We start from the raw sequence: 25,333 nt of genomic DNA on the forward strand, positions 1-25,333 counted from the left end.
AAATCAATGATCTTTTCTTCAGTTCAAATTATTCTTGACCTTTTTGCTGCATGTGACAATGCTGACCTCCCCTTCATTCTGGATATCCCCTCTTCCATGATTTCTCTTGGTTTCTTTCCTGTCTGTTTATTTCTTCTCAGACTATTTTGCCACATCATTATTCCAGTCTGACTGTAATCATGGAAGACTTCTAAGTCTTGGCCCTCTTTTGTAATTTTTTCTCTTCTCTTCCACCTCTCCCTTTTCCTTACCCCCTAGAACTTTTGATGATCTCAAACATTATAGGCTTTCAGTCTTCTTCTCTATGCACATGATTCCCAGATCTATATTCTCAACTCTAGTTTCACACATGAATTCTAGTTCTATATCACTTACTGTTAGACATCTCCAACAGAATGTTCTAGAGACATTGCCCATTCAACATTCCAAAGAAAAAGTTCATCACCTTCCTCCTCTGAAGTCCAGTCTTCCAAAAATCCCTAACTCTGTAGAGAATACACCTATCTATCCAGTCAATAAGATTCAATAACCTTAGATCCTTAGAGTCAATTTTCATGCTGTGCCTCAATTGAGATTAGAATCAATTTCTCCTATTTCCATTCCTTTGCTCTATGTCATATATGCTCACAACATATTCAATCTTCATATATACCTCACAAAATCCTTTGTTCCCTCTAATCTCACTTTAAGCACCACCTTTTAGATGAAGCTTTTCCAGATGACCCTGGTTAGGCGCCCAAAAATTATTTTATAATTTCTTCCATATGTATATGTAGCCTCTCCTAAAAAACTGTAAGCTCTGTAAAGTCTATGAACTATTTCTTTTTCTTTATATCTGTAACATTTAGTACAATTCCTGGCAAATTATAGGTGTGTAGTAAGTGCATCTTTTTAAAACTGATTCATCTTCAAACTTTCCCCATCCCTCATCTTCTGCACCTACTCCCCACAATGCCTCTTATACACAATCACTAGTCCAGGTTAATGCTACCCCCTCATTTATACTATTATGTAAGTCTCCTGAATGATCTCCCTGCCTCAGGTCTACCCTCTCCTATACATGAACTACCAACCTTCTAAACTTATATTCTCAAAGTAGAGGCTATCTTACCCATGTTCCTTGCATGCTCAGAGAGTTTCAGCAGTTTCAGGTTGCCTCTATGATAAATATCTGTATTTGCCATCAAATACATTTTGCTGTATTACTCACTCAATAATACCTTTCTTGTCTTATTGATCATTATTCTCCTCCATAGATGCTAACCCAGAGGGATGAAATTCAAATAGAAATGGTCATTAAACTATACATAATTATTCCTGTAAAATGCACACTGACTTGCGCAACTATATGTTAACCTTATCTGTATACTATTATATTTTTGTAGCTAAATATTTCTAAATTACATTTTATACAGCAATACCACAGAGTCAAGTATTTGCCAAATCTGGGTTTGCTTCATACAAGATGATGTAGTTGATTTTATTTCTATATATAGATATATATATATATCATACTACATCCCTAATTCATGGTTTTATATAGGTTTTCCCTCATTAGAAAATATTTTTTTAAAAATTATAAATGAAAATCCCTTCAAAATTTGTTAGTTGTTATCATCTTCAATCCCAAAATAATGGTATATTTATTTTCTGTACACATCTTTTTAACTTATTTATGTATATTTTGTTTGAAATCAATAAAAAATATAAGGACCAGGGCAGGGCAGCTAGGTGGCACAGTGGATAGAGCACCAGTCTTGAAGTCAGGCGTATCTGAGTTCAAATCTGATCTCAGACACTTAATCCCTCCTGCCTGTGTGACCCTGGGCAAGTTACTTAACCCCAATTGCCTTGGGGGAAAAAAGAATATAAGGACCTTGAGAGTAAGACCTATTTCAATTTTATTTTCTTATCCCCTGTAATGAGTACAGTGCCTGGCATTTAATGAGTGTTTACTGCCTTAATTAATGGTCATTTTAAGCATTGATATGTTATGACTTTTATCTACTTTTTGTGTATGCATCAAGTCATAGTAAAGGGTGAAAATTAAAATTAAATACATCTGATTAATAAATCATAATGCATATATGTACATATTGTCTTAAGTAAACACTTTTATAGGAATTGTGATTAACAACTCACAGCTCTGAGGTAAAAAAAAAAAAAAAAGAACACAAAAAAAACTGCAAATGTTTTTATCCCCATTTTATAGGTGTAAAAGATAAGACTTAGAAAGACTAAGAAAATACCCAGAGAGAGAAGTTTGGAAACTGAGGGTGGATCACAACATAGCATTTTCAATTTTTGTGTTGTTGTTTGCTTGCATTTTATTTTCTTTTTTTTTTTTTTTTGCTGAGGCAATTGGGATTAAGTGACTTGTCCAGGGTCACAAGCTAAGACGTGTTAAATGTCTGAGGCCACATTTGAATTCAGGTCTTCCTGACTTCAGTGCTGGTGCTCTATCCACTCATCAACTAGCTGCCCCTTCTTTCTTGTTTTTTTTTCCCTTTTTGATCTGATTTTTCTTGTGCAGAAAGATAATTGTATAAACACACATGCATGTATTGGATTTAACATATATTTTTATCATGTTTAACGTATGGATTACTTGCCATTTAAGGGAAGGAGTGGAGGGAAGAGGGGGAATTGGAATACAAGGAAGGATGAATACTGAAAAATTATCCATGTATGTGTTTTGAAAATAAAAGGTTTTATAAAAAAGAAAGACAGACTAAATGATATGTCCAAGTTGAAGGAACAGTAAATGGAGAAAGCATTATTAGAACCCAGAGGCTCTAAATGCTATACTACTATTCTTCTAATACCATCAAACACACTTAGGCTGAGAGTGCTATTGCTCCCTGATGTAGATTAAAATGTAGCTATAAAATAATTAATAAAATAAGTAAAAATGCAATAGAATATAGATAGAAGAAGCCAAAAGGTCTACAGATTACAGATGGTTTAATGGAACCCTCTTCTATTTGAGTTTGACACTACTGTTTTATACCATAATGTGTCTCGTAGTTCAAAAAAAAGGCAGAGGAGGAGAGAGCACATGGGATTTGTTTATTTCTTTAAAAGGATAAATTCTTATAAATTCTTAATTCACAGATTTCTTTATAAAAATCTGTGAACTTTAAAGCTTTATAAAAAGATATACTAAAACTGATTGAAAGATCTTTTACACATTTTTAACACCTGCATTCTAAAAATATATATAATTTTGAATAACAAGTTAAATTTCTCTAGGGCTTTTAGATCTACAAGGAACTTTTCTGACAATCCAGAGAGATTTAAAAATATTAGAGAAAAATGTAGTAAAAAGCGAGAAAAACAAAAGTGGAAAGAACACCTTTTATCAACAGTGGCAGATGTAAGTACCTACATTTTCTATGTACTTCAGTCTAGGAAATATAGCCCATATGTTAGGAACATACATGAAAGGCATATAAATTCTTCCCTTGTGGGACAAAGAAAATTCCACTGGTTAGCATCAATGCTACCCCCCGGGTACAAAACAGAAGCTAACAGCAATCTTTAAAAATCAAATTTAGCAAGGTTAGAGTCTAACTGAGCTGCCACACAGATGTGTTCTTTGACTGATGTTCCAGAGTAAATCCCCTGGCAGCCCTCAGAATGTGGTCACGTTGGCATGACCCATGTTGTTGGAGCCTCTCCAGGCTTTCTAGTCAGGAATAAGAAAGAATGCAATAGAAAAATGGGGTTTGTGGAATTTTCCTCCTGTGTTACTTACTAGGTCATGAACCCAGACCCCTACAGTTCCTAAGCAGGTATGGCAGGCATTGTGTAGCCCTGCCTCTCCTCCTAGTAGGGGTCCAAACCATGTGGGAGTCCATTGTAAGGGGATAACCAAAATGAGCAGGAAGAAGTATTTGAACAATTTGGCTTCTTTAAAAGTCTATATAAAATATTTCTATAGAAACACACACATTTGTGTGTATTTATATGTGGCTGTTAAATTATTATCAGTTTGTAATTAATTATTTCACATTCTTGTGCTTGTTTTCCTCCTAGGCATTCATTCAATGCCAAATTCCCACCGTCTCATATACTACCATAACTTACAATTCTCATGTTTGTATCATTAAAAAATGTCTGAGGGAATGCAATTTAGAATCCAAATGTACATTGGCTTATTAATTAACTAGGCCTTAAACAATCCACAATAGTTACCTGTGTATTCAAGCATCAAATGTTTCTGTCAGCTTCACTTCCTTCCTTAAATTCATTCTAATTTATTAAAGCAAGGTTTCCAGTCCTGCTGTGCCGTCTTTGCTCAAATGAAAGACTTAACTGATATATATCTTCCTTGGTAGGAAGCATGCTTTGTAGGGGTAGGAGGAACTCTTTTTTCAGGATTGTTTTGTAACTCTCATTTTGTTAAAGTTCAAAATATTTAATTTTTAATTTTTGCTATGTGAATGTACAGTTGGGAGTTTCACTGACCAGAAAAGCTTCAGATTATAGATGTGTTTTTAAAGTCACTTTATTCAGCCATTTAGTGATTTTGATGACTTAAAATAGTATGAGCTTAAAAATTTTTAAATTGGAAGTATAGATAGAGTGGCTATCTTGTGAAACTGTCAAGTATTACATTTTTCCCAGAAAGGGACAAGGGTCCAAGATAATCCCAAAGTCTTTCTATCCTTGTAAAATCACAGGAATTTTCTGAAGTTACTAAGCTTAGTAAAGTGTAGTTGTATGAAAAGGACAAAATATTATATAGTCTTTTTGTCACAACTATGAATTTGAAGGCATATTGTTCCCCAAATAAAAATATTTGTGGATACCCAGAAGGTAAACTGTGTAAGTAATAATTGCATACTCTAAATTTCTTAATATGTTGACTTTTAAAAAATCTAAGCTTTATAACTAACTAAAATCAACCCAATAATTAAGTTGTTATGTAAGTATAAACATTTTCACTGAAGATCAAATGTCTCTAAAAATTATGTGAAGAAACACAATATAATTGACATTTTCCTTTCTCATCCATAGAGTACATCTTATCATATTCCATTTTAAGAAATACTTCTTTGTCAAATAATAAAACTGACTATATTAGCTGAATTTATGCTTAATACTCTGTAACAGCAGCTGCTTCATTTCATACCAGTAATATTCAGTTATCCAATAAAACAATGTTGTACTACAAAAACATAGAAGACATTGTAGTATATTAGAAAAAAAACACTGCATTAGAAGAGAGTAGATTTATTTCTAGTCTCAGGCCTGTCACCATGCAATTAGGTAACCTTAGAAAAATAAGTTAACCTCTATGGACCTCCATCTCATCATTTGTATATGAGGATTTGACTATCTAATCTATCATCAGATCTGATGAACTCAAAAGTACTATGGAGTGCTGAAATTCTATGTATGCAATGAATACTTCATTACATCAAAGCCTGAAAATCTTAAGTCAGTTATTATGTTACATTTTGGCACGCTCTTAAACTTGTGTCCTGATTTAGCCACTGGGAGCCTGGAATTCCTCTACATGTAACCTTGATCCTATTCAAAGCTGTCTCCTCTGGCAGGTTGCCTCCATAATAATCCCTTCTTTCTCTAATCTTTAATCTGTCTCTGTATATTGGCTCCTTCCTTCCTGCATTCAATTATGTCTAGGTCTACCTCATTCTTAAAAAATATTTAGTTGATCCTCATGCCCCATTTTACCTTTCACAGCCAAAGACTCATTCAACTCTTGTAATCTACTTTCAAACCTCATTATTCAATTGACACTTCTCTATACAAATTCACCAATGATCTCTTAAATGACAATTCCAATTGGCCATTCCTACTTCTCTTCCTTTTTGATGTGTCTGCAGCACTTGACACTGTTGACTACTTTCTCTTCCTGGACATTCTTCTCTCCTTGGGTTTTATTGATATTTCCCTTTTCTGTCTCTTCCTGTTTAGTCACTCCTCCTCAGAGGATCAGAGGATTATCACTTGAAAGTTGAGGCTCCATACATGTGGACGTTCATAAAAGCTCATATGCCATATTTTCTCTCTTGACCTTCACTCCTGCAATACCAGTGGCCTGTTTGTCATTGTGTATTTGATATACTTTAATATTTTAAAATTTGACATTTCTAAAAAGTAATTACTCATTTATTTTCTTCAATCTTCTACCTCCCTTAAATAATAACCATCTTCTAACATTCCCTATTTCTATCAAAGAAATTTTTCCAATCCTCAAAACTACTACATCAGAGTAATCTTTAATTCTTCCCTAACCTCATCCCCACCTATATACAATCAATTGTATTGTGTTATCAATTTTATCTTCACAACAATTTTTGCATTCTTCTTCCCTTCTATCAGCTTCAGTGATCACTTTTATCATCTTGGATGACCACTTGACTTTCATTCAAATTCTTAGCTTCTTTCTCACCTGAACTATTGCAATAACCTAAAAAATGATCTCTAAGGGACTCACATGTGCAAAAATGTTTGTGGCAGCCCTCTTTGTAGTGGCAAGAAACTGGAAATTGATGGAAACTCCATCAATTGGAGAATGGTTGTATAAATTATGGTATATGAATGATATGGAATATTATTGTTCTGTAAGAAATGACCAGCAGAGGCTTGGAGAGACCTACATGAACTGATGCTAAATGAAATGAGCAGAACCAGGAGATCATTGTATATGGCAACAACAAAACCACAATGATCAATTCCGATGAATGTGGCTCTCTCTGACAATGAGATGATTCAAACCAGTTCCACTTGTTCAGTGATGAACAAAACCATCTACATCCAGAGAGAGAACCATGGGAACAGAATGTGGAATACAACATAGCATTCTCACTCTTTCTGTTGTTATTTGCTTGCATTTTGTTTTCTTTCTCAGTTTTTCTTTTTCTTCCTTCTTGATCTGATTTTTCTTGTGAAGCAAGATAACTGTATAAATATGTATACATATATTGGATTTAGCATGTATTAGACTACCTGCTAGCTAGGGGAGGTAGGGAGAAGGAAGGAAAAATTTGGAACAAAAAGTTTTGCAAGAGTCAATGTTGGAAAAAATTACCCATGTATATGGTTGGTAAATAAAAAGCTTTAATAACTAATACTAATAAAATAAAAACTTATATATTATTATATATTACATAATATATAATTATAATTTATATAATTAATTATATATATTATGTAATTTTTGAAAAAAAAATAAAAAATGATTCCTTCACCTGAAATCTTCACCCTTTCTGATCTATCATACAGCTACCAAAATGATACTCCTAAAACATTGGACATGTCACTTACCTATTTAGGAAGTATACTTGCTCCCTTTTTTTTTACTTTTAATGAAGTACAAACTCTTAATCTGAAATTCAAAGCCCTTCATAATTTGCCTTCATATGCCTATGAACATGATGTGCTATGAACATGATATGAGGCACCTGAATATATTTATGGATAATGGAGTAAGTTTATAAAAGGAGTTATTCCAGTCACTTCTCTCCCTTATTTTTAATATAGGATTTTTCAGACAACAGGAACAGAAATACAGCTATTTAATTCATTCTCCTATCTCTTTAGAGTGGCACAACATAAACAGCAATTTTCAAGAAAGTGAAGTTTAAATAAAATAATAAAAAGTGCAGGAAATGATGGATTTAATAGAAAAACAATAACAACAGTAGAATGCATATCTGCAAGGTATTAGAAGCTGAAAGTCAGTATGACAGAGTTTATCAAATGTCATAATGGAGTTGAGAAGAACTGAGTTCAGTTCTTGGTTTTTTACAAAATAAATTTTTGTTATGAATAAATTGACTTTTGCATGGCAAGAAACTATAAGACATCAAAATTATAGATGAATTCCAAGTATTGCCAGTAAAGGGGTTTTCTATACCAAGGAAATCTAATATCTTTGGAATGCTATTAAATTGCAAGTATTAAAAAAGCATACATAAAGTAACAGGTTTTAGTACTTTTCCCCAAACCTCATTTCCTTTTCATTGCAATTTCTTCCTCACATACACTTATTTTAAATTTCACATGGAGATCCAAGAAGAATTTTATGAGAGAATTTTTGCAGACCACATTACAAAATCTACTTTATTTAATTCACAACAACATTTCACATTTGTTTTTATACTTACTGATCATAACTGACACCGTGTTTACATTGGGGTTGAAAGAACAGCGCCCTTTTCCAGATTCACATTTAGAGTCAATCATGAAGACTTGTTCCTTTAATGAAAAATAAGGGAAGGTTAATGTAAAGAAGCAACTTTATAAATATATGGGAAAGGGAGGTTTACTTTATTTTAAAAAAAGAATGTCAAAAACATACCTTGAAGAAACTTTCTACTTAGCTACCTATGTGTTCCTAGTCAATTGTCTTAACCTACTATTTTAAGAATTATTTGACCTGCAAGTAATCTGTGTTTATCTGTGAAAGTTAAACTAATCTCAAACTAATACCATATCTTAATGGTATCCCATGCCCAAAACTTATGCAGATACCATGTGATTATGAAAGAAGAACCAGCCAATGTTATTTGAAAATCAGAGGTCACCATGAACAACATGTTAAGATGTGGAGTCAAATTGAGACAAATGTTTAATGCAGGCATAAAATATATTCTTTATGATAATACTGTAGGAAACAATATTTCTGAGATTTTAACATTTTCATTTTGCCACTAAATGTTTTGTCTTAAGACATTAAAGTTCCTTTAGGAAAAAATCTTGTTTTCATATGTGTATGCTTACTACAAAGCACATGATACTTATTTAATAAATGCTCATGAATTATCTTATTGATCTATGATTTTAATAAAATAATTACCAACAATTAAAGTTAATGTATTTCTGACATTCAAATGTCATATTTACCCCCAAAATAAATAAATATGTTATCTCCTTCTATAGGATCAATGTCAGTATATTTTAATTCATATAGCACTGCAGGGCAAGGAGGTGAAAAGGGGAAAATGCCATGAATGATAAATGACCACTGTAGTGCTTTGGCTTATTTTTATAATTACAAATAGCATCTTAAACCAAGCTTAAATTTCTTTTTTCATTCACCTGATATTTTTGTCAAATTGATTTAAATTGTTATTATATACAAGACTTGTGTGTTATTCGATGTGCAGTAATGCAAAAGTGAACTAGAGAAGGTTTCTGCTCTCTTAGAATGATAGATCTGGTATTGGAAGGAACTCTTCCAATATAAATACGAATCCTTGAAGGTCAGGAGACCAGCTTAAAATAACAGGCAATATGTTTCAGAAATGGGATTACAGCCCAAGTTGTCTGATTCTAAATTCAATGGCTTTCCACTATAGCATACAGTAATATATAACTTAGCTTACTTACGGTAATATATAACTTAACATACAGCAGAAAGCAGTATGCAATCATAACAATCCAAGGTGACAGGACAGTTCAAAAGTCTTCCTCCATCTAAACTCCCAACAATTGCTGAGACACCTATATCTTCTCAACAACTTCGATGCCTACTGACTTAGAGCTAATAAATTCCTCCTCACTCTTTCCTATCTGAGAAAAAGAGATCAGTCTGTCTATAATCATTATTAAATGTTTGCTATGTGTCAAGCACTGTGCTAAATTCTAGGGATACAAAATAAAAGCAAAAGACAACCCTTGCTCTTCTCAAGGGGCTCTTTATAATACTTCATTCTGGAAGTAGGATATATCCCCCCTTGTTAATCCTTTTAGCTCCAATGATAATCCTTCTGGGACCACCAAGATCCTGGTAATACAGTGGAATCAGAAGCAGTGAGTGCTTTTTAGGCTTGAATCAGAAAGAAAGCTTTGTAACAGAGTAATTTTTGATGAAACAGTTGAAGTGACTGGCATCTAGGAAACAGGCTAACAGCATAGACAGCAAATGTTGCAGTAGCTTACCCAACAGAATTAGAGCCGCCATTGTTCAATCAACAACTCAAGTAAGTCCCCAAATCCTATACCTAGCCCTGTTCAAAATATGAGTCTTTCCCACTACTACAGATATAAACATAGCAAGGTTGTTGTTTTAAGTGGTTTTTGAAGGACTAAGAACAACTTATTGTATGAGTTACACTAGAGTAGTATGTTTAATAAAAAAAAAATTCGGCTTCTGATGATTTTTTCTGGTCTGTGAGCAAAGCCTACCTAAAATGAAGGATACAGTGAAGAAAATAATTTCTTTCCCCTATATTAAACAAAACAGGAGATGATCTTTGGGGTGAACTGGAAGACTCTCATTACATTTTTGTGAGGACCCATCTAAAATGATGTTTGTTGGATCAAGCTAAGGCTACTTGCACTTTATGCAATAATAGAAGAAATAGTAAAATACAAATATATTTATGTGCAAGTGGTTAGATTGAAGATAAAATCTGATCATTGGAGTTGAAGCAACTGAGAAACTGTGAAGCTAGGGAAGGTGTCATATACACACATATATACGTTTGTGTATATATTTATGTGGTATCACATTAGAAACATAGAATCATGGTGTAGTATCTGCTCTCAATAGTAGATCATGTTCTCAAGATGTGACCACTTTGTTTTTCTGAGCATTAGAATTAATCCTGAGGAATTAGGAAGCTATCTTTTTAATGCTATTGCTTTACAAGCCCCACTAGCATCTTTCTCTCCATAGTTATTATTTCATATCAATTACTTGGCCAGAAATTGGTATTTACTGAATTATAGAATGAATACACAATATCTCTTGCAAAAATGGTGACTCTCACAAATGCATAAAGTCCAAGTCTAGTCTAGAGAGCATATATGGTAAAAGAGTATCTCATAGTTCTTAGAAGACATTGCTGGAGTTCTCAAATATTCCCCATAGATATAGTAAGACTCTTTGTAGAACCTTGAATTTTCCTTCTCATTGTTCTCAGTCTGCTCTCATCTTTCAATGCAAGCAACTACTGCTGTTCCAGAAATACTTTTTGCAGAATGATTTTTAAAAATAGTTCCTCCTCTGATCACAATATAAGAAGGAGGAGGCTCACAGACAAGCAGAACCAAGGTATTTTCTTAGCCTTCTCCCCTTAACTAAAGATTCTCAGAAAATTAGTTTGATGCTTCCAACACTATACTGTCATATCCTCCAATCATCTTGGTTCTACCATGGTTTACTATTTTACTGATAATCCACAGGGTATTAACCAAGTTTCCTCGTTCAGTTAGGTTAATATTTATGTTTCATATAAGCAGCAAACCTAACACTTCATAATTAATAGAATCCAAGACACTGTTTAAGACAATAAAAATTATTTAAATATACATACATTACATTTTCATTTTTAAATTTATGGAAAATTTTAATTGTGACTTTATCAATTTGGCCGATTAAAAAAAGAAAATTTTAATGTTCTATACTGAACATAAAAATAATTCATAAGAAACAATTTTTGGAAAGTTATTCAAATCATTTTTAACTTTTTTTCCCTAATTTTGGAATTGAACAGTTAGAGGGATATTATGGCAATGTCAAAGAAAATGTTAATTTGACTGTAGCACTTAGCAAAAAAAAATAATTCAGGAATAAAAATCATGCAAATTGACCACATATAAAGTTCCTAAAAATGGAAAAAGTAACAAATTTATCTAATGCACAATAATATTATCTAAAGAAAATAGTCTTATAAGAATAAAAGGTTGATCAATAAACTTGAACTATAATTATAAACCTATATTTCCCCCCCCATCTAAAAAGACTTGTCCTTGGAGAGAGAGCAGTGTCTATTAATTAATTAAATAATTAATTAAATAAATTCTATATTTACAATGGAGGGTTTTTGAGGATAATTTTTAAGATAGTACTTCAAATTTAATATTACTGTATAAAGTAATTTGTAAATGGAATAATGTTTTGAGTGAAACATGTACCTAGAGAATACATGACTCTCATAGTAATTAATAGCTGACAGATTTCATACATATGAGCTATTCTATATTATATTTTTATATTTTATATATAATATATAATATACAATAAATATATCACATAATATCTATTATATTAGAATCAGCTATTCCATTATAAATGCTTATCTAAACAGATATGTTTAATTCAGTAAATCATATTTTTTGTCACATGCATATATTTATTTCTAATTTAAGACTATTAGTACTTTATAAGATCTTAAAACTTTAGCTCTTTAGAGAATAGTAAGAACTGAATGTAGTTCACGAGATAGTATTTTTACTCTGTTGTTTGCTTGCATTTTGTTTTCTTTCTCATTTTTTCTTTTTTGACTGATTTTTCTTGCACAGCATGATATTTGTGGAAATATCTATAGTAGAATTGCACGTTTGACATATATTGGATCACTCGTTATCTAGGGGAGGGAGTGGAGGTAAGGGAAGGAAAACCATTAGAACACAAGTTTTTGTAAGAGTGAATGTTGAAAACTATCCATGTATATATTTTGAAAATAAAAAAGTTTTAATTAAAGAAATAAAATAAAATATGTAGAAAAACTTTAAGTCAAACTAAATGCACATGGAAAAAAAGAACAATTTTGTCAAGGGATACAAGATTATTATTAGTCTAATTCACTCTTCTTGTTATATTTGTTAACAGGTATATTTTCATATTTAAGAAGGTATCTTAATTCTTTTTAAAAATATAGAAGGACTCTAAAGAAAATTTTGTTAGAAAAATAATTTATTCATTATAAATCAGTTAAATTAAAATTAAATTAGAAAATAAGTATATGATTCCACAATCATTCAAATAGAAACTAACATTACCATATGAAAAAAATTATTTAGAACAATTCTGCAAGTAATTCCTAAAGACTTGGTTTACCCTATGATCCATATGACAATCCAATAGGTTTACATTTTATAATAAAAATAGATACAGGAGCTAATCAGTTAGTCATAGGTAACAGCATTCATAATACAATAATAACATATTAAACAAATATTTTATTAAAATTTTCACTTTTCTAATTAGTTTTTTATTGCATAGATATATTCTGGATATCATTAGTAATAGCTTATGTGAGTAAGGTTAAATCTTTGATATGTGCAAATTAAATTTTGTTTAAGTGAATACTTCAATTTAAAAGAAACTTATTCATAATGATATGTCATGTTTCATTCACTGCTATAAGAAGTCATTCAAAAAAAGAATTAGTAGGAAAAGTCATCTGAAATGAAGTCCATCTCTTTATTATTTTTGTAACTGATTTTTCAAAGCTAATCCTTTTTGACATTCTTTAGGAACTCCCCAAAAATGTATTTCTTTCTTTTACCAAATTTGGAAAACAAATGATAAATATTTTTCAATTATTGAGAATGTAAAATCACCACAAAACATCCATAAATTTTGAACTGTATAAGAAAAATGTGTTTCTTATTCCAAAGCAAACATAAAATAATTGTTATTTTGTCTTTAATTTTTTTTCCAATTAAAAAAAAAAGTCCTTACAATAAACAGCTTTTTTTCTAGATTAAGGCAGATATGAAGTATTATTCATTAAGTCAAATAAAAGAAAAAATGAGACTTATGGAGTGGATCCAAAATGGTGAAGACTATATACATTTCTTTCTGACCTCCTATAACCCTCAGACTAAATAGCAAATCTAGCCTCTGAATTAGCTCTGGACTGACAGAATCTACAAATATTGGGAGTGCAACAAATTATCAGCAGAAGATAATTTCAAAGATCACCAGAAAAGGTCTGTTTCAATTAGAAACAGGAGGGAGGCAGCCAAACACAAAAAGTTGAGCACAAACACCAGCACAGACAGCACAGAGTCCGGGGTGAGGGGCTACCATAGGAAGGTGTAGTCTCAATGTGGCACAAAATCTATGAGGAGGAAACAAACCAAAAAAGGTCTGTTTCAATCAGAAATGGGAGGGAGGCAGCCAAGCATAAGCAGCTGACTACAAACGCCAGTGCAGACAGCACAAAGATCCAGGGCAGTGAGGACTCTGCAGGGTGGAGAATCTAACAGGGAGGAATCTACAGCAATGTTGCCCACTCTGCCCTCATTGCAAGTTAGCAGATCATCAGAGAAGTTATAAACCATCCAACAAAAACACAAAAGATAAATAGTGAACCCCAAAACACCAGAATCTCAAGGGCTCTGGCCATGCCTACCAAGCACCAGGACTGAATCAGCACTGGCCCAACACAGCTACACCCACTTATAAAAGAAGTCACTGCTTGTAAAGGAAGCTTGGAAAACCTCCCCTGCCATAAAAGCAGACAGTAAATTAAAAAAAAAAAGAGTAAATAAGTAAAGAGAACTCTGACAATAGGCAGCTTTTATGCTAAAAGAGAACAAATATCAAACCCTAAAGAAACTAAAGGCAGATTGTCTTTGGATAAAGCCCCAAAAAGGTGATGTAACATGGTCACTATCACACAAAGCTCTCCTACAAGAAATTAAAAAGGATCTTAAAAGAGAGCTAGAAGAAAAATATGGAAAAGAAATGAAAACTTTGCAAAAGGGTTTGGAAAAGACATATAACTCATTAAACAACAGATTTGATAAAATGGAAAAAGAAAGTGACTCCCAGAAAAACAGAATTTGTGAAAAAGAAAAAGGAACTATTTAAAAAACAGAACTTGTGAAACAGAAAAAGAAAATTTGTGAAATGGAAAAAGAAACTAATTCCTTAGAAAACAGAATCTGTGAAATGAAAAAAAAAATTCCACAGGAAAAACTATTTAAAAATTCATTTGGACAAATACAAAAATAAGTAAAAAAAAACAGTAAATGAATAAAATAATTCACTAAAATTCAGAACTGAAAAAATGAAATGAATGACTCAATGAGACAACAAGAATCAGTCAAACAAAAAAAAATAGAAAAAATGTAAAATATCTAATTGGGAAAACAACTGATGAAGAAAATAAATCTCAGAGAGACAATCTAAGGATTATTGAACTCCCTGAAATCCATAATGAAAAAAAGAGCCTCGACACTATTTTCAGGGAAATCATCAAAGAAAACTGCCTGGATTTCATAGAATCAGAAGGTAAAATGACCATTGAAATAATTCACTGACACCTGAAAGAGACCCCAAAATTAAAATCCCAAGGAATAATGTGGGTAAATTCGAGAACTATCAGAACAAGGAAAAATATTATAAGCAGCCAGAAAGAAACAATTCAAATACCAATGAGCTACAATAAGGATTACTCAGAACCTAGCAGTTTTCACTTAAAAGAATTGAAGGGCACAGAATCGGATATTCCAAAAGATGAAGGAAGTTGGAATGCAGCCAAGAATAAATTACCTTACTAAACTGAGCATTTTCTTTCAGGCAAGAAGATGGACATTCAATGAAACTGGTGAATTCCATTTATTTTTGATGAAAAGACCAGAGCTAAACAAAAAATTTGACCTCAAAATATAGAACTTAACAAAAGCATACAAAGGCAAAAAGAAAAAAAAAACTCTTGAGAACTATTTCTGATATGGGTATACATAGAGAATATATGTATAATCTGACTTTACTGTTATAATATAAAAAAGAAACTAGAGTTGGAAAGGGTATTGTAACAGAAAAAAAAGGGAAAAAGGAGGTAAAATGAGGGAAATTACATCTCAGTAAGATGCAAAGAAAATTTATTATAATTGAGGAAAAGAAGGGAGGGTAAGGAAGATTGTGTGAATCTTACTCTCATCAGACATGACTCAAAGAAAGAATTTTAGATATATTTGGTTTCACGAAGAAACTTCTCTCACCATACAGAAAAGTGGGATGGGAAAGGGGAAAAGGGAATGGAGAGGCTAAATAGAATGGAACACAAAAATAGTAAGGGAAAGGTATAAGAAAAGGGGAGGGTCTCTAATGGGAGAACACTGCTTGAGGTAAGCAGTGCTCATAAGTAAAATACTGGAGAGGAGGGAAAGGGGAAAAGGAAAGAGAAAAGTATAATTTGAGATTAATACAATGGCAGGAAATAAGAATTAGTAGGAATATCAAATTGTTAGTCTCAAAAATGAAAACGGAAAACTATCCACCAATGAAGAGGAAATCAGAGCAATTATTAAGAGTTACTTTGCCCAACTTTATGCCAAAAAATTTGACAACCTAAATGAAATGGAGGAATACTTACAAAAATATAGATTGCCCAGATTAACAGGAGTGGAAATAAATTACTTAAATAATCCCATTTTGGAAAAAGAAATAGAACAAGCTATTAATTCCCTAAAAAAAATCCACAGGACCACATGGATTTAGATGTGAATTCTACCACACGTTTAAAGAACAATTTACTACAATATTACATAAACTATTTGAAAAAAAATAGGGAATGAAGGATTCCTATAAAATATCTTTTATGACACAGACATAGTACTGATACCTAAACCAGGTAGGATACAAACTGAGAAAGAAAATGATAGACCCATCTCCCTAATGATTACTGATGCAAAAATCTTAAATAAAATACTAGCAAAGAAATTACAGAAAATCATCCCCCAGATAATACACCATGACCAAGTAAGATTTATACCAAGAATGCAGAGCTGGTTGTATATTAGGAAAATTATTAGCATAATTGACTATATCAATAACCAAATTAACAAAAACCATATGTTTGTCTCAATCAAAGCAGAAAAACCATTTGATAAAATTCAACACCCATTCTTAATAAAAACACTATCTACTATAGGAATAAATGGATTTTTCCTTAAACCAGTCAGTAGCATCTATTTAAAACCATCAGTAAGCATCATATGTAATGGGGACAAACTGGAACCATTCCAAATAAGATCAGGAGTGACCACTATCACCATTATTATTCAATAATGTATTAGAAATGCTAGCTTTGGCAATGAGAAGAAAAAGAGATTAAAGGAATTAGAGTAAGTAATGAGGAAAGCAGATTATCACTCTTTGCAGATGATATGATGGTATACTTAGAGTACCCCAAAGACTCTGCTAAAAAGCTATTAGAAGCAATCTGCAACTTCAGAAAAGTTGCAGGATACAAAAAAAATCTACATAAATCATCAGCATTCTTATGCAACACTTACAAAATCCAACAGGAAGAGATACAAAGAGAAATTCCATTTAAAATAATTGTCGATAGTAGAAAATATTTGGGAATCTATCTGCCAAGGGAAAGTCAGGAAGTATATGAGCAAAACTATAAAACACTTTCCACACAAATAAAGTCAGATCTAAGCAATTGGAAAAATATCAAGTGCTATTGGATAGGTTGAGTGAATATAATAAAGATGATGATAATTCTTAAACTAATCTATTTATTTAGTACTATAACAGTCAGACTCCTAAGAAACTATTTTAACGACCTAGAAAAAATAATAACAAAACTCATCAGGAAGAACAAAAGGTCAAAAATTTCAAAGGAATAAATGATGGGAAAAACAAATGAATGTGACTTAGCTGTACCAGACCTAAAACTATATTATAAAGAAGTGGTTATCAAAACTATTTGGTCCTGGCTAAGAAATAGAGAAGTTGACCAATAGAATAGGTTAGGTTCACCGAACAAAATAGTCAATGACTATGGCAATCTAATATCTAACATACCCAAAGGCCTCGCCTTTTAGGATAAGAATCCACTATTTGACAAAAAGTGCTGGGAAAATTGTTAACTACTATGGCAGAAAGTAAGCATAGACCCAAGTATTGGACTACTTGCTACCTAGGGGAGGGGGGTGGGGAAAAGGAGGGGAAAATTTGGAACAAAAGGTTTTTCAAGGGTCAATGTTGAAAAATCACCTATGCATATGCGTTGTAAATAAAAAGCTTTACTAAAAATAACTTAAAAATAACAAATGAAAGAAAGTTTTAAATATTAAGAACTCAACTAATATAAATCACCATAAAAGTGAAAATCATGAAACATTATGCACTTACCTCTGATCTGCGTCCTCTGTTCAAATATGTACATACTGGACTAAAGGCACCACTTCCACAAACATACAGATGAGTACGGTTGAAAGCCTGTATCACACGCACAAAGTTTCCACAGCCATGCTGTAAAAATATATAAAGTGGTAAGTATGTATATATTTTTTCTCTCTTTTTCTCTTCTTTTCCTCTTCCTCTCTCTTCCTCTGTTTCTCTTTGTCTCTGTCTCTGCCTGTCTGTCTCTGTCTCTGCCTCTCTCTCTGCATTTGTCTGTGTCTATCATTCTCTATTTGTCTCTGTCTCTGTCTCTCAAGTCAAACTTAAGACAAAATTTAAATTTCCTTCACCCTTAAAACCATCTTTCTAAAGTGTATTAGTAATTAAAATTAAACAGGTTTTATTTTATTTTTCCCATCTATCATTTCTTCTTGTTCATTTGATTAATCATTCTTGGCAATAATTAGTAATTTTTCTTTCTGTAAAAGTATTCTTTTTCTAGATTTTTATTAAGTGATAGATAAACCACCAACTTTGTAATTAAAGGAATTAAAAATAGCTCAATAGAACAGGTTGTTTTATTTAAATGTTGAGGCATTTATATTTGTATTCAATATATTCTTTATTCTGACACCTGTTTATAAGATATCTAAAATGTGATTTTACAACTGTATATAGTATTTTGTTTCTCAGGAGGAAGTATATATCTAAGTCTGATATGTATATATATATATATGTATGTGTGTGCATATATATATGTATGTACATTTATATATATGCAGATATATGCAGTGTATATATATTAGGAATAGTTATGTACAGTAAGAATCAAATGTTTAGTTTTTTCATCTTCATGTTCAGTCAGGAATCTATATATAGTATTTTCCCCTAAACCAGAAAATCAATCATCTCCCATTATGCAAGTTACATCAATTGTGCCTTAAGACTTGTAAACAAATTAACTTTGAATAAGAAATCACTAGTGAACCATTCTATACCAGTGGTAATACAAATAAATAAATCAAGAGAATCAGTTTGTCATAGAAAGCAAGAATGGGGTGACTCAGGTCCCATGCCCCAGAGCTACTACTTTCATATAAAGAAATTGAGTTCAGGAGTTCTTGAATAAGCTCACAATTATATCATGTATTTTATGAGTTTCTGATAACAGCAGTATCTGGTATTTTATTACTAATTTTTTTATAAATAACTTCTCTTGCAAATATCTTATGTTAACCTAAATTTTACAAACCTCTTTTAGTCTTTCTCACACTATGTCTACTATGCATTATACATTTTTGAAAAGCACTTACATTTTAAAGCTATCATATGTCCTTCTTGTCCTTTATCATTGTTTATGTTCTTCAGTGTCAACTCAATAATTCATTTAATTATTATTTATTAGAGAAAACAATATTTCTTATATAGAGAGAATATTAAGGGCAAAAGGGAACAGCAGATAGCTTATCAGAGAATAGTCTTCTATGCCTCTTTCCTAAGATACTGTCATAATACTAGAATATTTAGGCAGCTTCTGATAGATCTTAATTAAAATAACGACCTCATTTGCATTAAAAAAAACTCTACATAGAAGTAGCATTAGTCCACATCATTACTGAAAGTTCTCATATCATAAGTTTATGACCTTTCAGAGAATATATGCAATTTAGTTTTCCATCTATTTATGACTTCAATTATTTCCTTTATACATATTGCTCAAAAATATCCCTCTCCCCAAATTCCATTTTATTATTTGTTTTGTAGAAATTAACATACTTTGATATGTCCCTCAATATCAACTTTATTCTGTTCTATAGGACCTCCATCTTTCCAATCACTTGTCAATAATATATTTTTGATTTTTCCATCACTCACTACATATCGAGTCTATTGCCACTTCTTGTTGATTCTATCTCTATAAAATCTCTCATATTAATCTTATTCACTATTAGAATCACTCATAAATTATTTTGTCTCTTTTCACTGAAATTCCTAGAAAAGTCTCTTAAGATCTACTGTCTCAGGTCTATTCCTTCTTAAATTCATTTTTCACACTACTACCAAAGTAGTGAAATGTATTTCCCAAATGTACATGCTTTGATCATGTCTTTCCTCAATCTGTCCACTAGATATTACAATGTAAATATCTTATCTTTTTCTTCAATGCTATCCTTGAGATCTTCCAATAGGAGAGACATATTTAACAACCCTTCCCTTAGAGATTTTGTGTTTCAGACAAATGGTGATATCTTTTATCCCCCATTCTTGCATCAATCTAACATGTCATCTTCAGGTCATTGTTTATCATGTTTATCATGCTTCCAAAGTGACTCTTCTTCTATGCTCATATTTTTAAGTCCTTCTCTTCCTTCAAGGATGGAATCAAGTACTATAGTCTTCATGAAGCCTTTCCCTCCCCAGGTAGAAGTGTTCTTTTCCTTCTAAAATTTATCAAAGTACTTGAATCTTTCATAAGTACAAAATGAAGGCAACCACACTCCAATCTAACAGAATATGTTTCACTTTAGCATATTTGAACTGCTAGGAAAATTTTCCTTATCAAAATCCATTTTTACACATTTTCAGCACACTGTTGGAATTTTAGTTCCTTTGTATTTATCTCACTTGCCTTCAATTGCTTCCAAATTGTAAACTTCTTGAAAGATGCAATCGAACCACATCTCTTTAATTCCTTCAATACGTATCTTGGTAAAAAAAGGTGGGCACCTAATGGTTTTAAAAATTTTATCTGAGGGCTTACTCCATGTTTGGCAGCTAGGTGGCAGAATAAGTGGAGTGACAGTTCTGGAATTAGGAAGATTCATCTTCCTGAGTTCAAATCTAGCTTCAGACATTTATCAGGATTTGATCCTGGGCATGTTATTTAACCCTTTTTGTCAGAGCTCAACAAGTACATACTCAACACTGGGTTTACATTCCCTTAAGCTACAGTAAATCAGTTTAATTGTCATGGATCCCAGATTTAAAACAATTAAACAAAGAATACAAATCTGATCAAATTTGAATATGAATAAATAAGAAACAAAGTGTTATAGGAATTCAAATGCAAGAATTGGGTAGAGTGATAGAGTGCTGAAGGAATCTGATTTACCAAGCATAAAAGATCAATATTATTTCAATAGGTGCTTTCAAAGATTCTTGCATTCCAGATACAGAAAATGCTATCAAAATCAATGAATTGACAATTAAAAACCTTCTCTATATCTGTAATGTGCTATTCCGGGAATATAGGACAGAGAGGCAAAAGTCAAATGATCCCTGCCTTTTTAGACTTTATATTACAATAAAAAAATAAAACATATAGATATACAAGTAGATTTGTGAAGCCATTCATTCATATCCAACTTTTCATAACCCCATGGATCTCACTGGAATGGCTTGCCATTTCTTCCTTCAGTGAATTAAAGTTAATAAGTCAAATGACTTGCCCAGGGTCATACAACTAGTAAATGCCTGAATTCGATTTGAATTCAAGTCTTTTTGAATCCAGTCTTAGTCGTCTAGTCACTGGACTACCTGCATGACTTTTAGCCACCCGTCTGTCTCCTATGTCTATAAGTGAATACAAACTGTCCAATTAATTAATATTATAATACAAATTATTAAATATAAAGTAATGGGAGGAGAAGAGTAATTAGGAGCCACAGGCACAGAAAAATGTTTGTGTAGAAGTTGGTGTGTCAGCAGAAAAGGATAAAATATAAAATTTAAAGGATGAAAATAGGAATTTTAAAGAATTTATATATAGAATTTATTTTATAGAATTCCAATATGAGGAAAATCCATCAACAAACATAAATTGAAACCTTCTTTTTCATTTATAATCTCAAAGAGTTGCCTAGCACACTGAGATGATAAATGTCTAGTCTAAATTCATACTGGATAAGATAGAGGCAGGATTTGAATCCAGATTTTCCTAGTTCTGAGTTCAGACTTCTCTTCACTATTCCATCTTTGTACTATTCCATTCTGTTTTTCAAAAATTAAAACAGGATATAAATTTCAGCATTTATTACTGTTATTATTGCTAATCAGATATGATACCTGGGATAAAAAGATTTTGAGTTGAAGTTAACTTTACAAACCATTTTCCCCAACCATTTCATTTTACAGAAAAAGGAAAATGAAGATTAAAGAGATAGCATGATCTGTACAGACTCAGAGAGACAGATGGAGCAGAACCAGACCTTCTGATGCCAAATTCTCTATATTATATGTGCTGTTGTATAAGATGAGTGTGTAAAAGAAGTACTGTTACTAAGAGTTTGATTAATATGTGAAGTAAAATGATGAAAGGCAAAGTATTATTATTATTATTATTTTGCTGAGGTAATTGAGGTTAAGTGACTTGCCCAGGATCACACAGCAAGAAAGTGTTAAGTGTCTGAGGCAAGATTTTTGAACTCAGGTTCTCCTGATTTTAGGGCAGGTGCTCTATCCACTGCACCAACTAGCTGCCCCGCAAATTATTTCTTATAATGAACCCAAATTAATTTTCCTATGGATTCCATTTCATTGGTCTTGTGGTGAAGAGGAGTAATCCAAAATGTTACCAGCCCAAGGGAACTCACAGTACAATAGGGTTGATAAAACATGAAACAGTAATGAAGTAGAAAATAAAATACATAATTAAGTACTAAGTTATGCAGAACAGACTTTCTGTCTGGCCAAAGTGTAACTTAAAATGGTGCTTATCTTAAAGGCTGACCAAAAATGTTAACATCTATTTGATCATCCCAAATGGAAACAACAGTAGGCAACAAATTGAGGTTTCTTCTTTTGCTTGCTTTGTATACTGATGGATATTTCAATAAAACTTTTCACTTGAATTTTTGTATACCATACATACTTTGTTCTTTGCACTGGAAAATCATCACTTGACTAAATTTAGTTCTAATTGTCCTGATTTAATTACATGTAACATTCTTATTAAATATGCTTTTTTTTTTAACATTTTCAGCCCAGATATGGGCCCTCAAAATTATTTTTCTGAAGAAATTGTTAAAATACACTTAATTTATCAAAGTTGAAAGTTTCAGGGAATGTCACCAATAGCACTTTATCTTGGGACTAGAACTTCATGTATATTCAAACTGGTGATAACTAGTACAAATAATAATGAATTGCAGATAAATCCTTCCTCTAAGTTCTCCAACATTTAGCTACTTCCTTACTGTAATTTTCCTTCCCCTAGTATATAAGTCTAAATGCATTGTTTTTTAGAATGGCTGGGGGTGAAGGGTTGCTTACACTTTCACACCACTAGTTATCTCTTCTTTAGACATGCTGCTTTTTTCCTGCATCCTATTTCTGGAATTCTCCACAATAAACTACTCTATAAACTATGTTACAAGCCCAGGGCAATCCTGGTTGTGACATTACATGTGAAGTCAATTTTCTTTGACTAAATAAGATCCCAACTTTCCTATAAAAATCCACACCTATTTATGTATTCTTTAACAGCCTCAATGATATGAATAATTATAGAATAATGATTCCTATTCATTAGAACAAGTGAAAAATTGGAAAGAAAAAAACTGAAACCTTAGTGTGGCAAGGTCACAAATACTGAAATCTGCCAGTGAATGGTAAGTCTTAGCACCTATCATAATGAGGAACAAATGTGGCCTTTTTGTTCTGGGTTAATCATCTTTCAGTCATAATTAGCTAATTTTGACCTAATATAGGGTTTTCTTGACAAAGATACTTGACTGGTTTGACATTTCCTTTACAGATGAGGAAACTCATCTGTGGCAAATAGGGTTAAAAGACTTGCCCAGGTCATACAGATAGTAAGAATCTGAGACCAAATTTGAAACCATGAAGATGAATCTGATTCCAGACTTGGCATTCTAATTTATTGTGCCACCTGCTGTCCTTCAATGTTGCCCAAAGTATCCTTTTATTGTTGCCCTTGCCTCCCACTCCATACTTCTATTTTTCCACTTACACCACTTAGCTTTCTTTTGAAATTGCCAAAAGCGTTCTATTGCTTTGCCTTTAGTAACTAGTCTAGTCTTTCTATGAAGCCCTCTTCAATTCTCTGGAGATTAATCACTGCATTGAATTAGAATATGACATTAGTATTATAGCAATTTAATTTGAAAGTATGTATTTAAGAAGTTCTGATTATCTCTGAATTGTATATATCTAAATTTTTTTCTGTCATTTTTTATTTTAAGATTTGGAAGATTCTTTTAAATTAGGCTTTTAAAGGTGACAATATTTTAGACTAAAATAACATTATTGATCCACACAATTGGAAAAGATTATATAATTCACCTAATCGAATTGAAACTTGAATAGAAACTTTGAATATGATACCCAACAAGGACTTGTCCTTTTTCCTATCTAAAGACTTTCACAAATGGGTAGCTCACTTTCTCCAATAAAGGGATCTTTTTTTTTTTTTGGAATGATTCTAATTATTAAGATTATTTTCCTCATGTTGTGACAAAATTTGGATCTTCTTAACTTTCAGCCATTCTCTTTTTACTACCTATAGCTAAATCTACCCTCCTCCTAGTAGCTAAGAAATGAAGAGATAGACAATACTACAGAAAGGAAAAAAAAAAGAAAGCAGCTAATCTTTTATTTATGACTATCTTTAATAAACAGATCAATTGCAAAATATCCTGATTGTCCACATATGAATCTAAAGAATACCTACTCAGCATTTGAGCAAGGAACAAAGTACTATGGTTTTGAATAGTATTGTTTTAAGGCTCTAAATGACAGTGGCACAGTGGATAGAGTCCTGCTCTTATGGTCAGGAAAACTTAATTTCCTGAGTGCAAATCTGGCCACAGATGCTAACTATGTGACTTGGGAAAGTCACTGAACACCGTTTGCCTCAGTTTCCTCATCTGTAAAATGAACTAGAGAAGGAAAGGGCAAACCCCTCCAGTATATTTGCCAAGAAAACCCAAATGGGGTCACAATGAGTCAGATACAACTTAATAATAAATAAGTAGTAACAGAGGAAGTATGCGGTTGTCTGCTTCCAGAAACGGTTCATCTCAAAAAATTATCCCAAATAAGTTATTTTAATATTTTTCATTTTTAGACATAACTAATATTAGTGAATTAGATTTTTACTTTACCTTAGGTTTATCAGTTCCTCCACACCACAAAGAAAACCAAAAACAATACAGAGTGAAAAATGAAGCCTGGTTAGTGGAAAGGCCATTTGATTTGGTCTAAGAGAATCTGAGTTTGAAAGCTGGTTTGGCTACTGCAGCCTTAATATCTCTGGGCATTAATTTCCTCATCTGTAATGTAAATGTTTGGGTGAAATAATCTCAATTTTCTACCACTGAATCTTATAATCAAATAACTAAATATTTGACAATGCTTATCTATTGAAACCTGAGAGAATTCAACAAAAATAAGTGACCTGAAAGTTATTTCCTTTGTTTGCAATTCTTCTTTAATCATTACATAGTTGTGAGT

General features: G+C 32.1%; 1 protein-coding gene across 2 annotated transcripts in view; it reads right to left on the reverse strand.

Moving 5' to 3' along the window:
- The window catches only part of SEMA3C (semaphorin 3C), a 193,053-nt gene that overhangs the window by 74,353 nt on the left and 93,367 nt on the right, over positions 1–25,333 (reverse strand). For both annotated transcript variants that reach the window (XM_074268486.1, XM_074268487.1), the window contains 2 exons: positions 17,870–17,989; positions 8,142–8,232 (listed from right to left, as the gene is read on the reverse strand). In XM_074268486.1, coding sequence (XP_074124587.1) covers positions 8,142–8,232; positions 17,870–17,989 — 211 coding nt within the window. The remainder of the gene's footprint in view (positions 1–8,141; positions 8,233–17,869; positions 17,990–25,333) is intronic.

Source organism: Sminthopsis crassicaudata, chromosome 5 (genome assembly GCF_048593235.1).
Source record: "Sminthopsis crassicaudata isolate SCR6 chromosome 5, ASM4859323v1, whole genome shotgun sequence".
Lineage (NCBI taxonomy): Eukaryota > Metazoa > Chordata > Mammalia > Dasyuromorphia > Dasyuridae > Sminthopsis > Sminthopsis crassicaudata.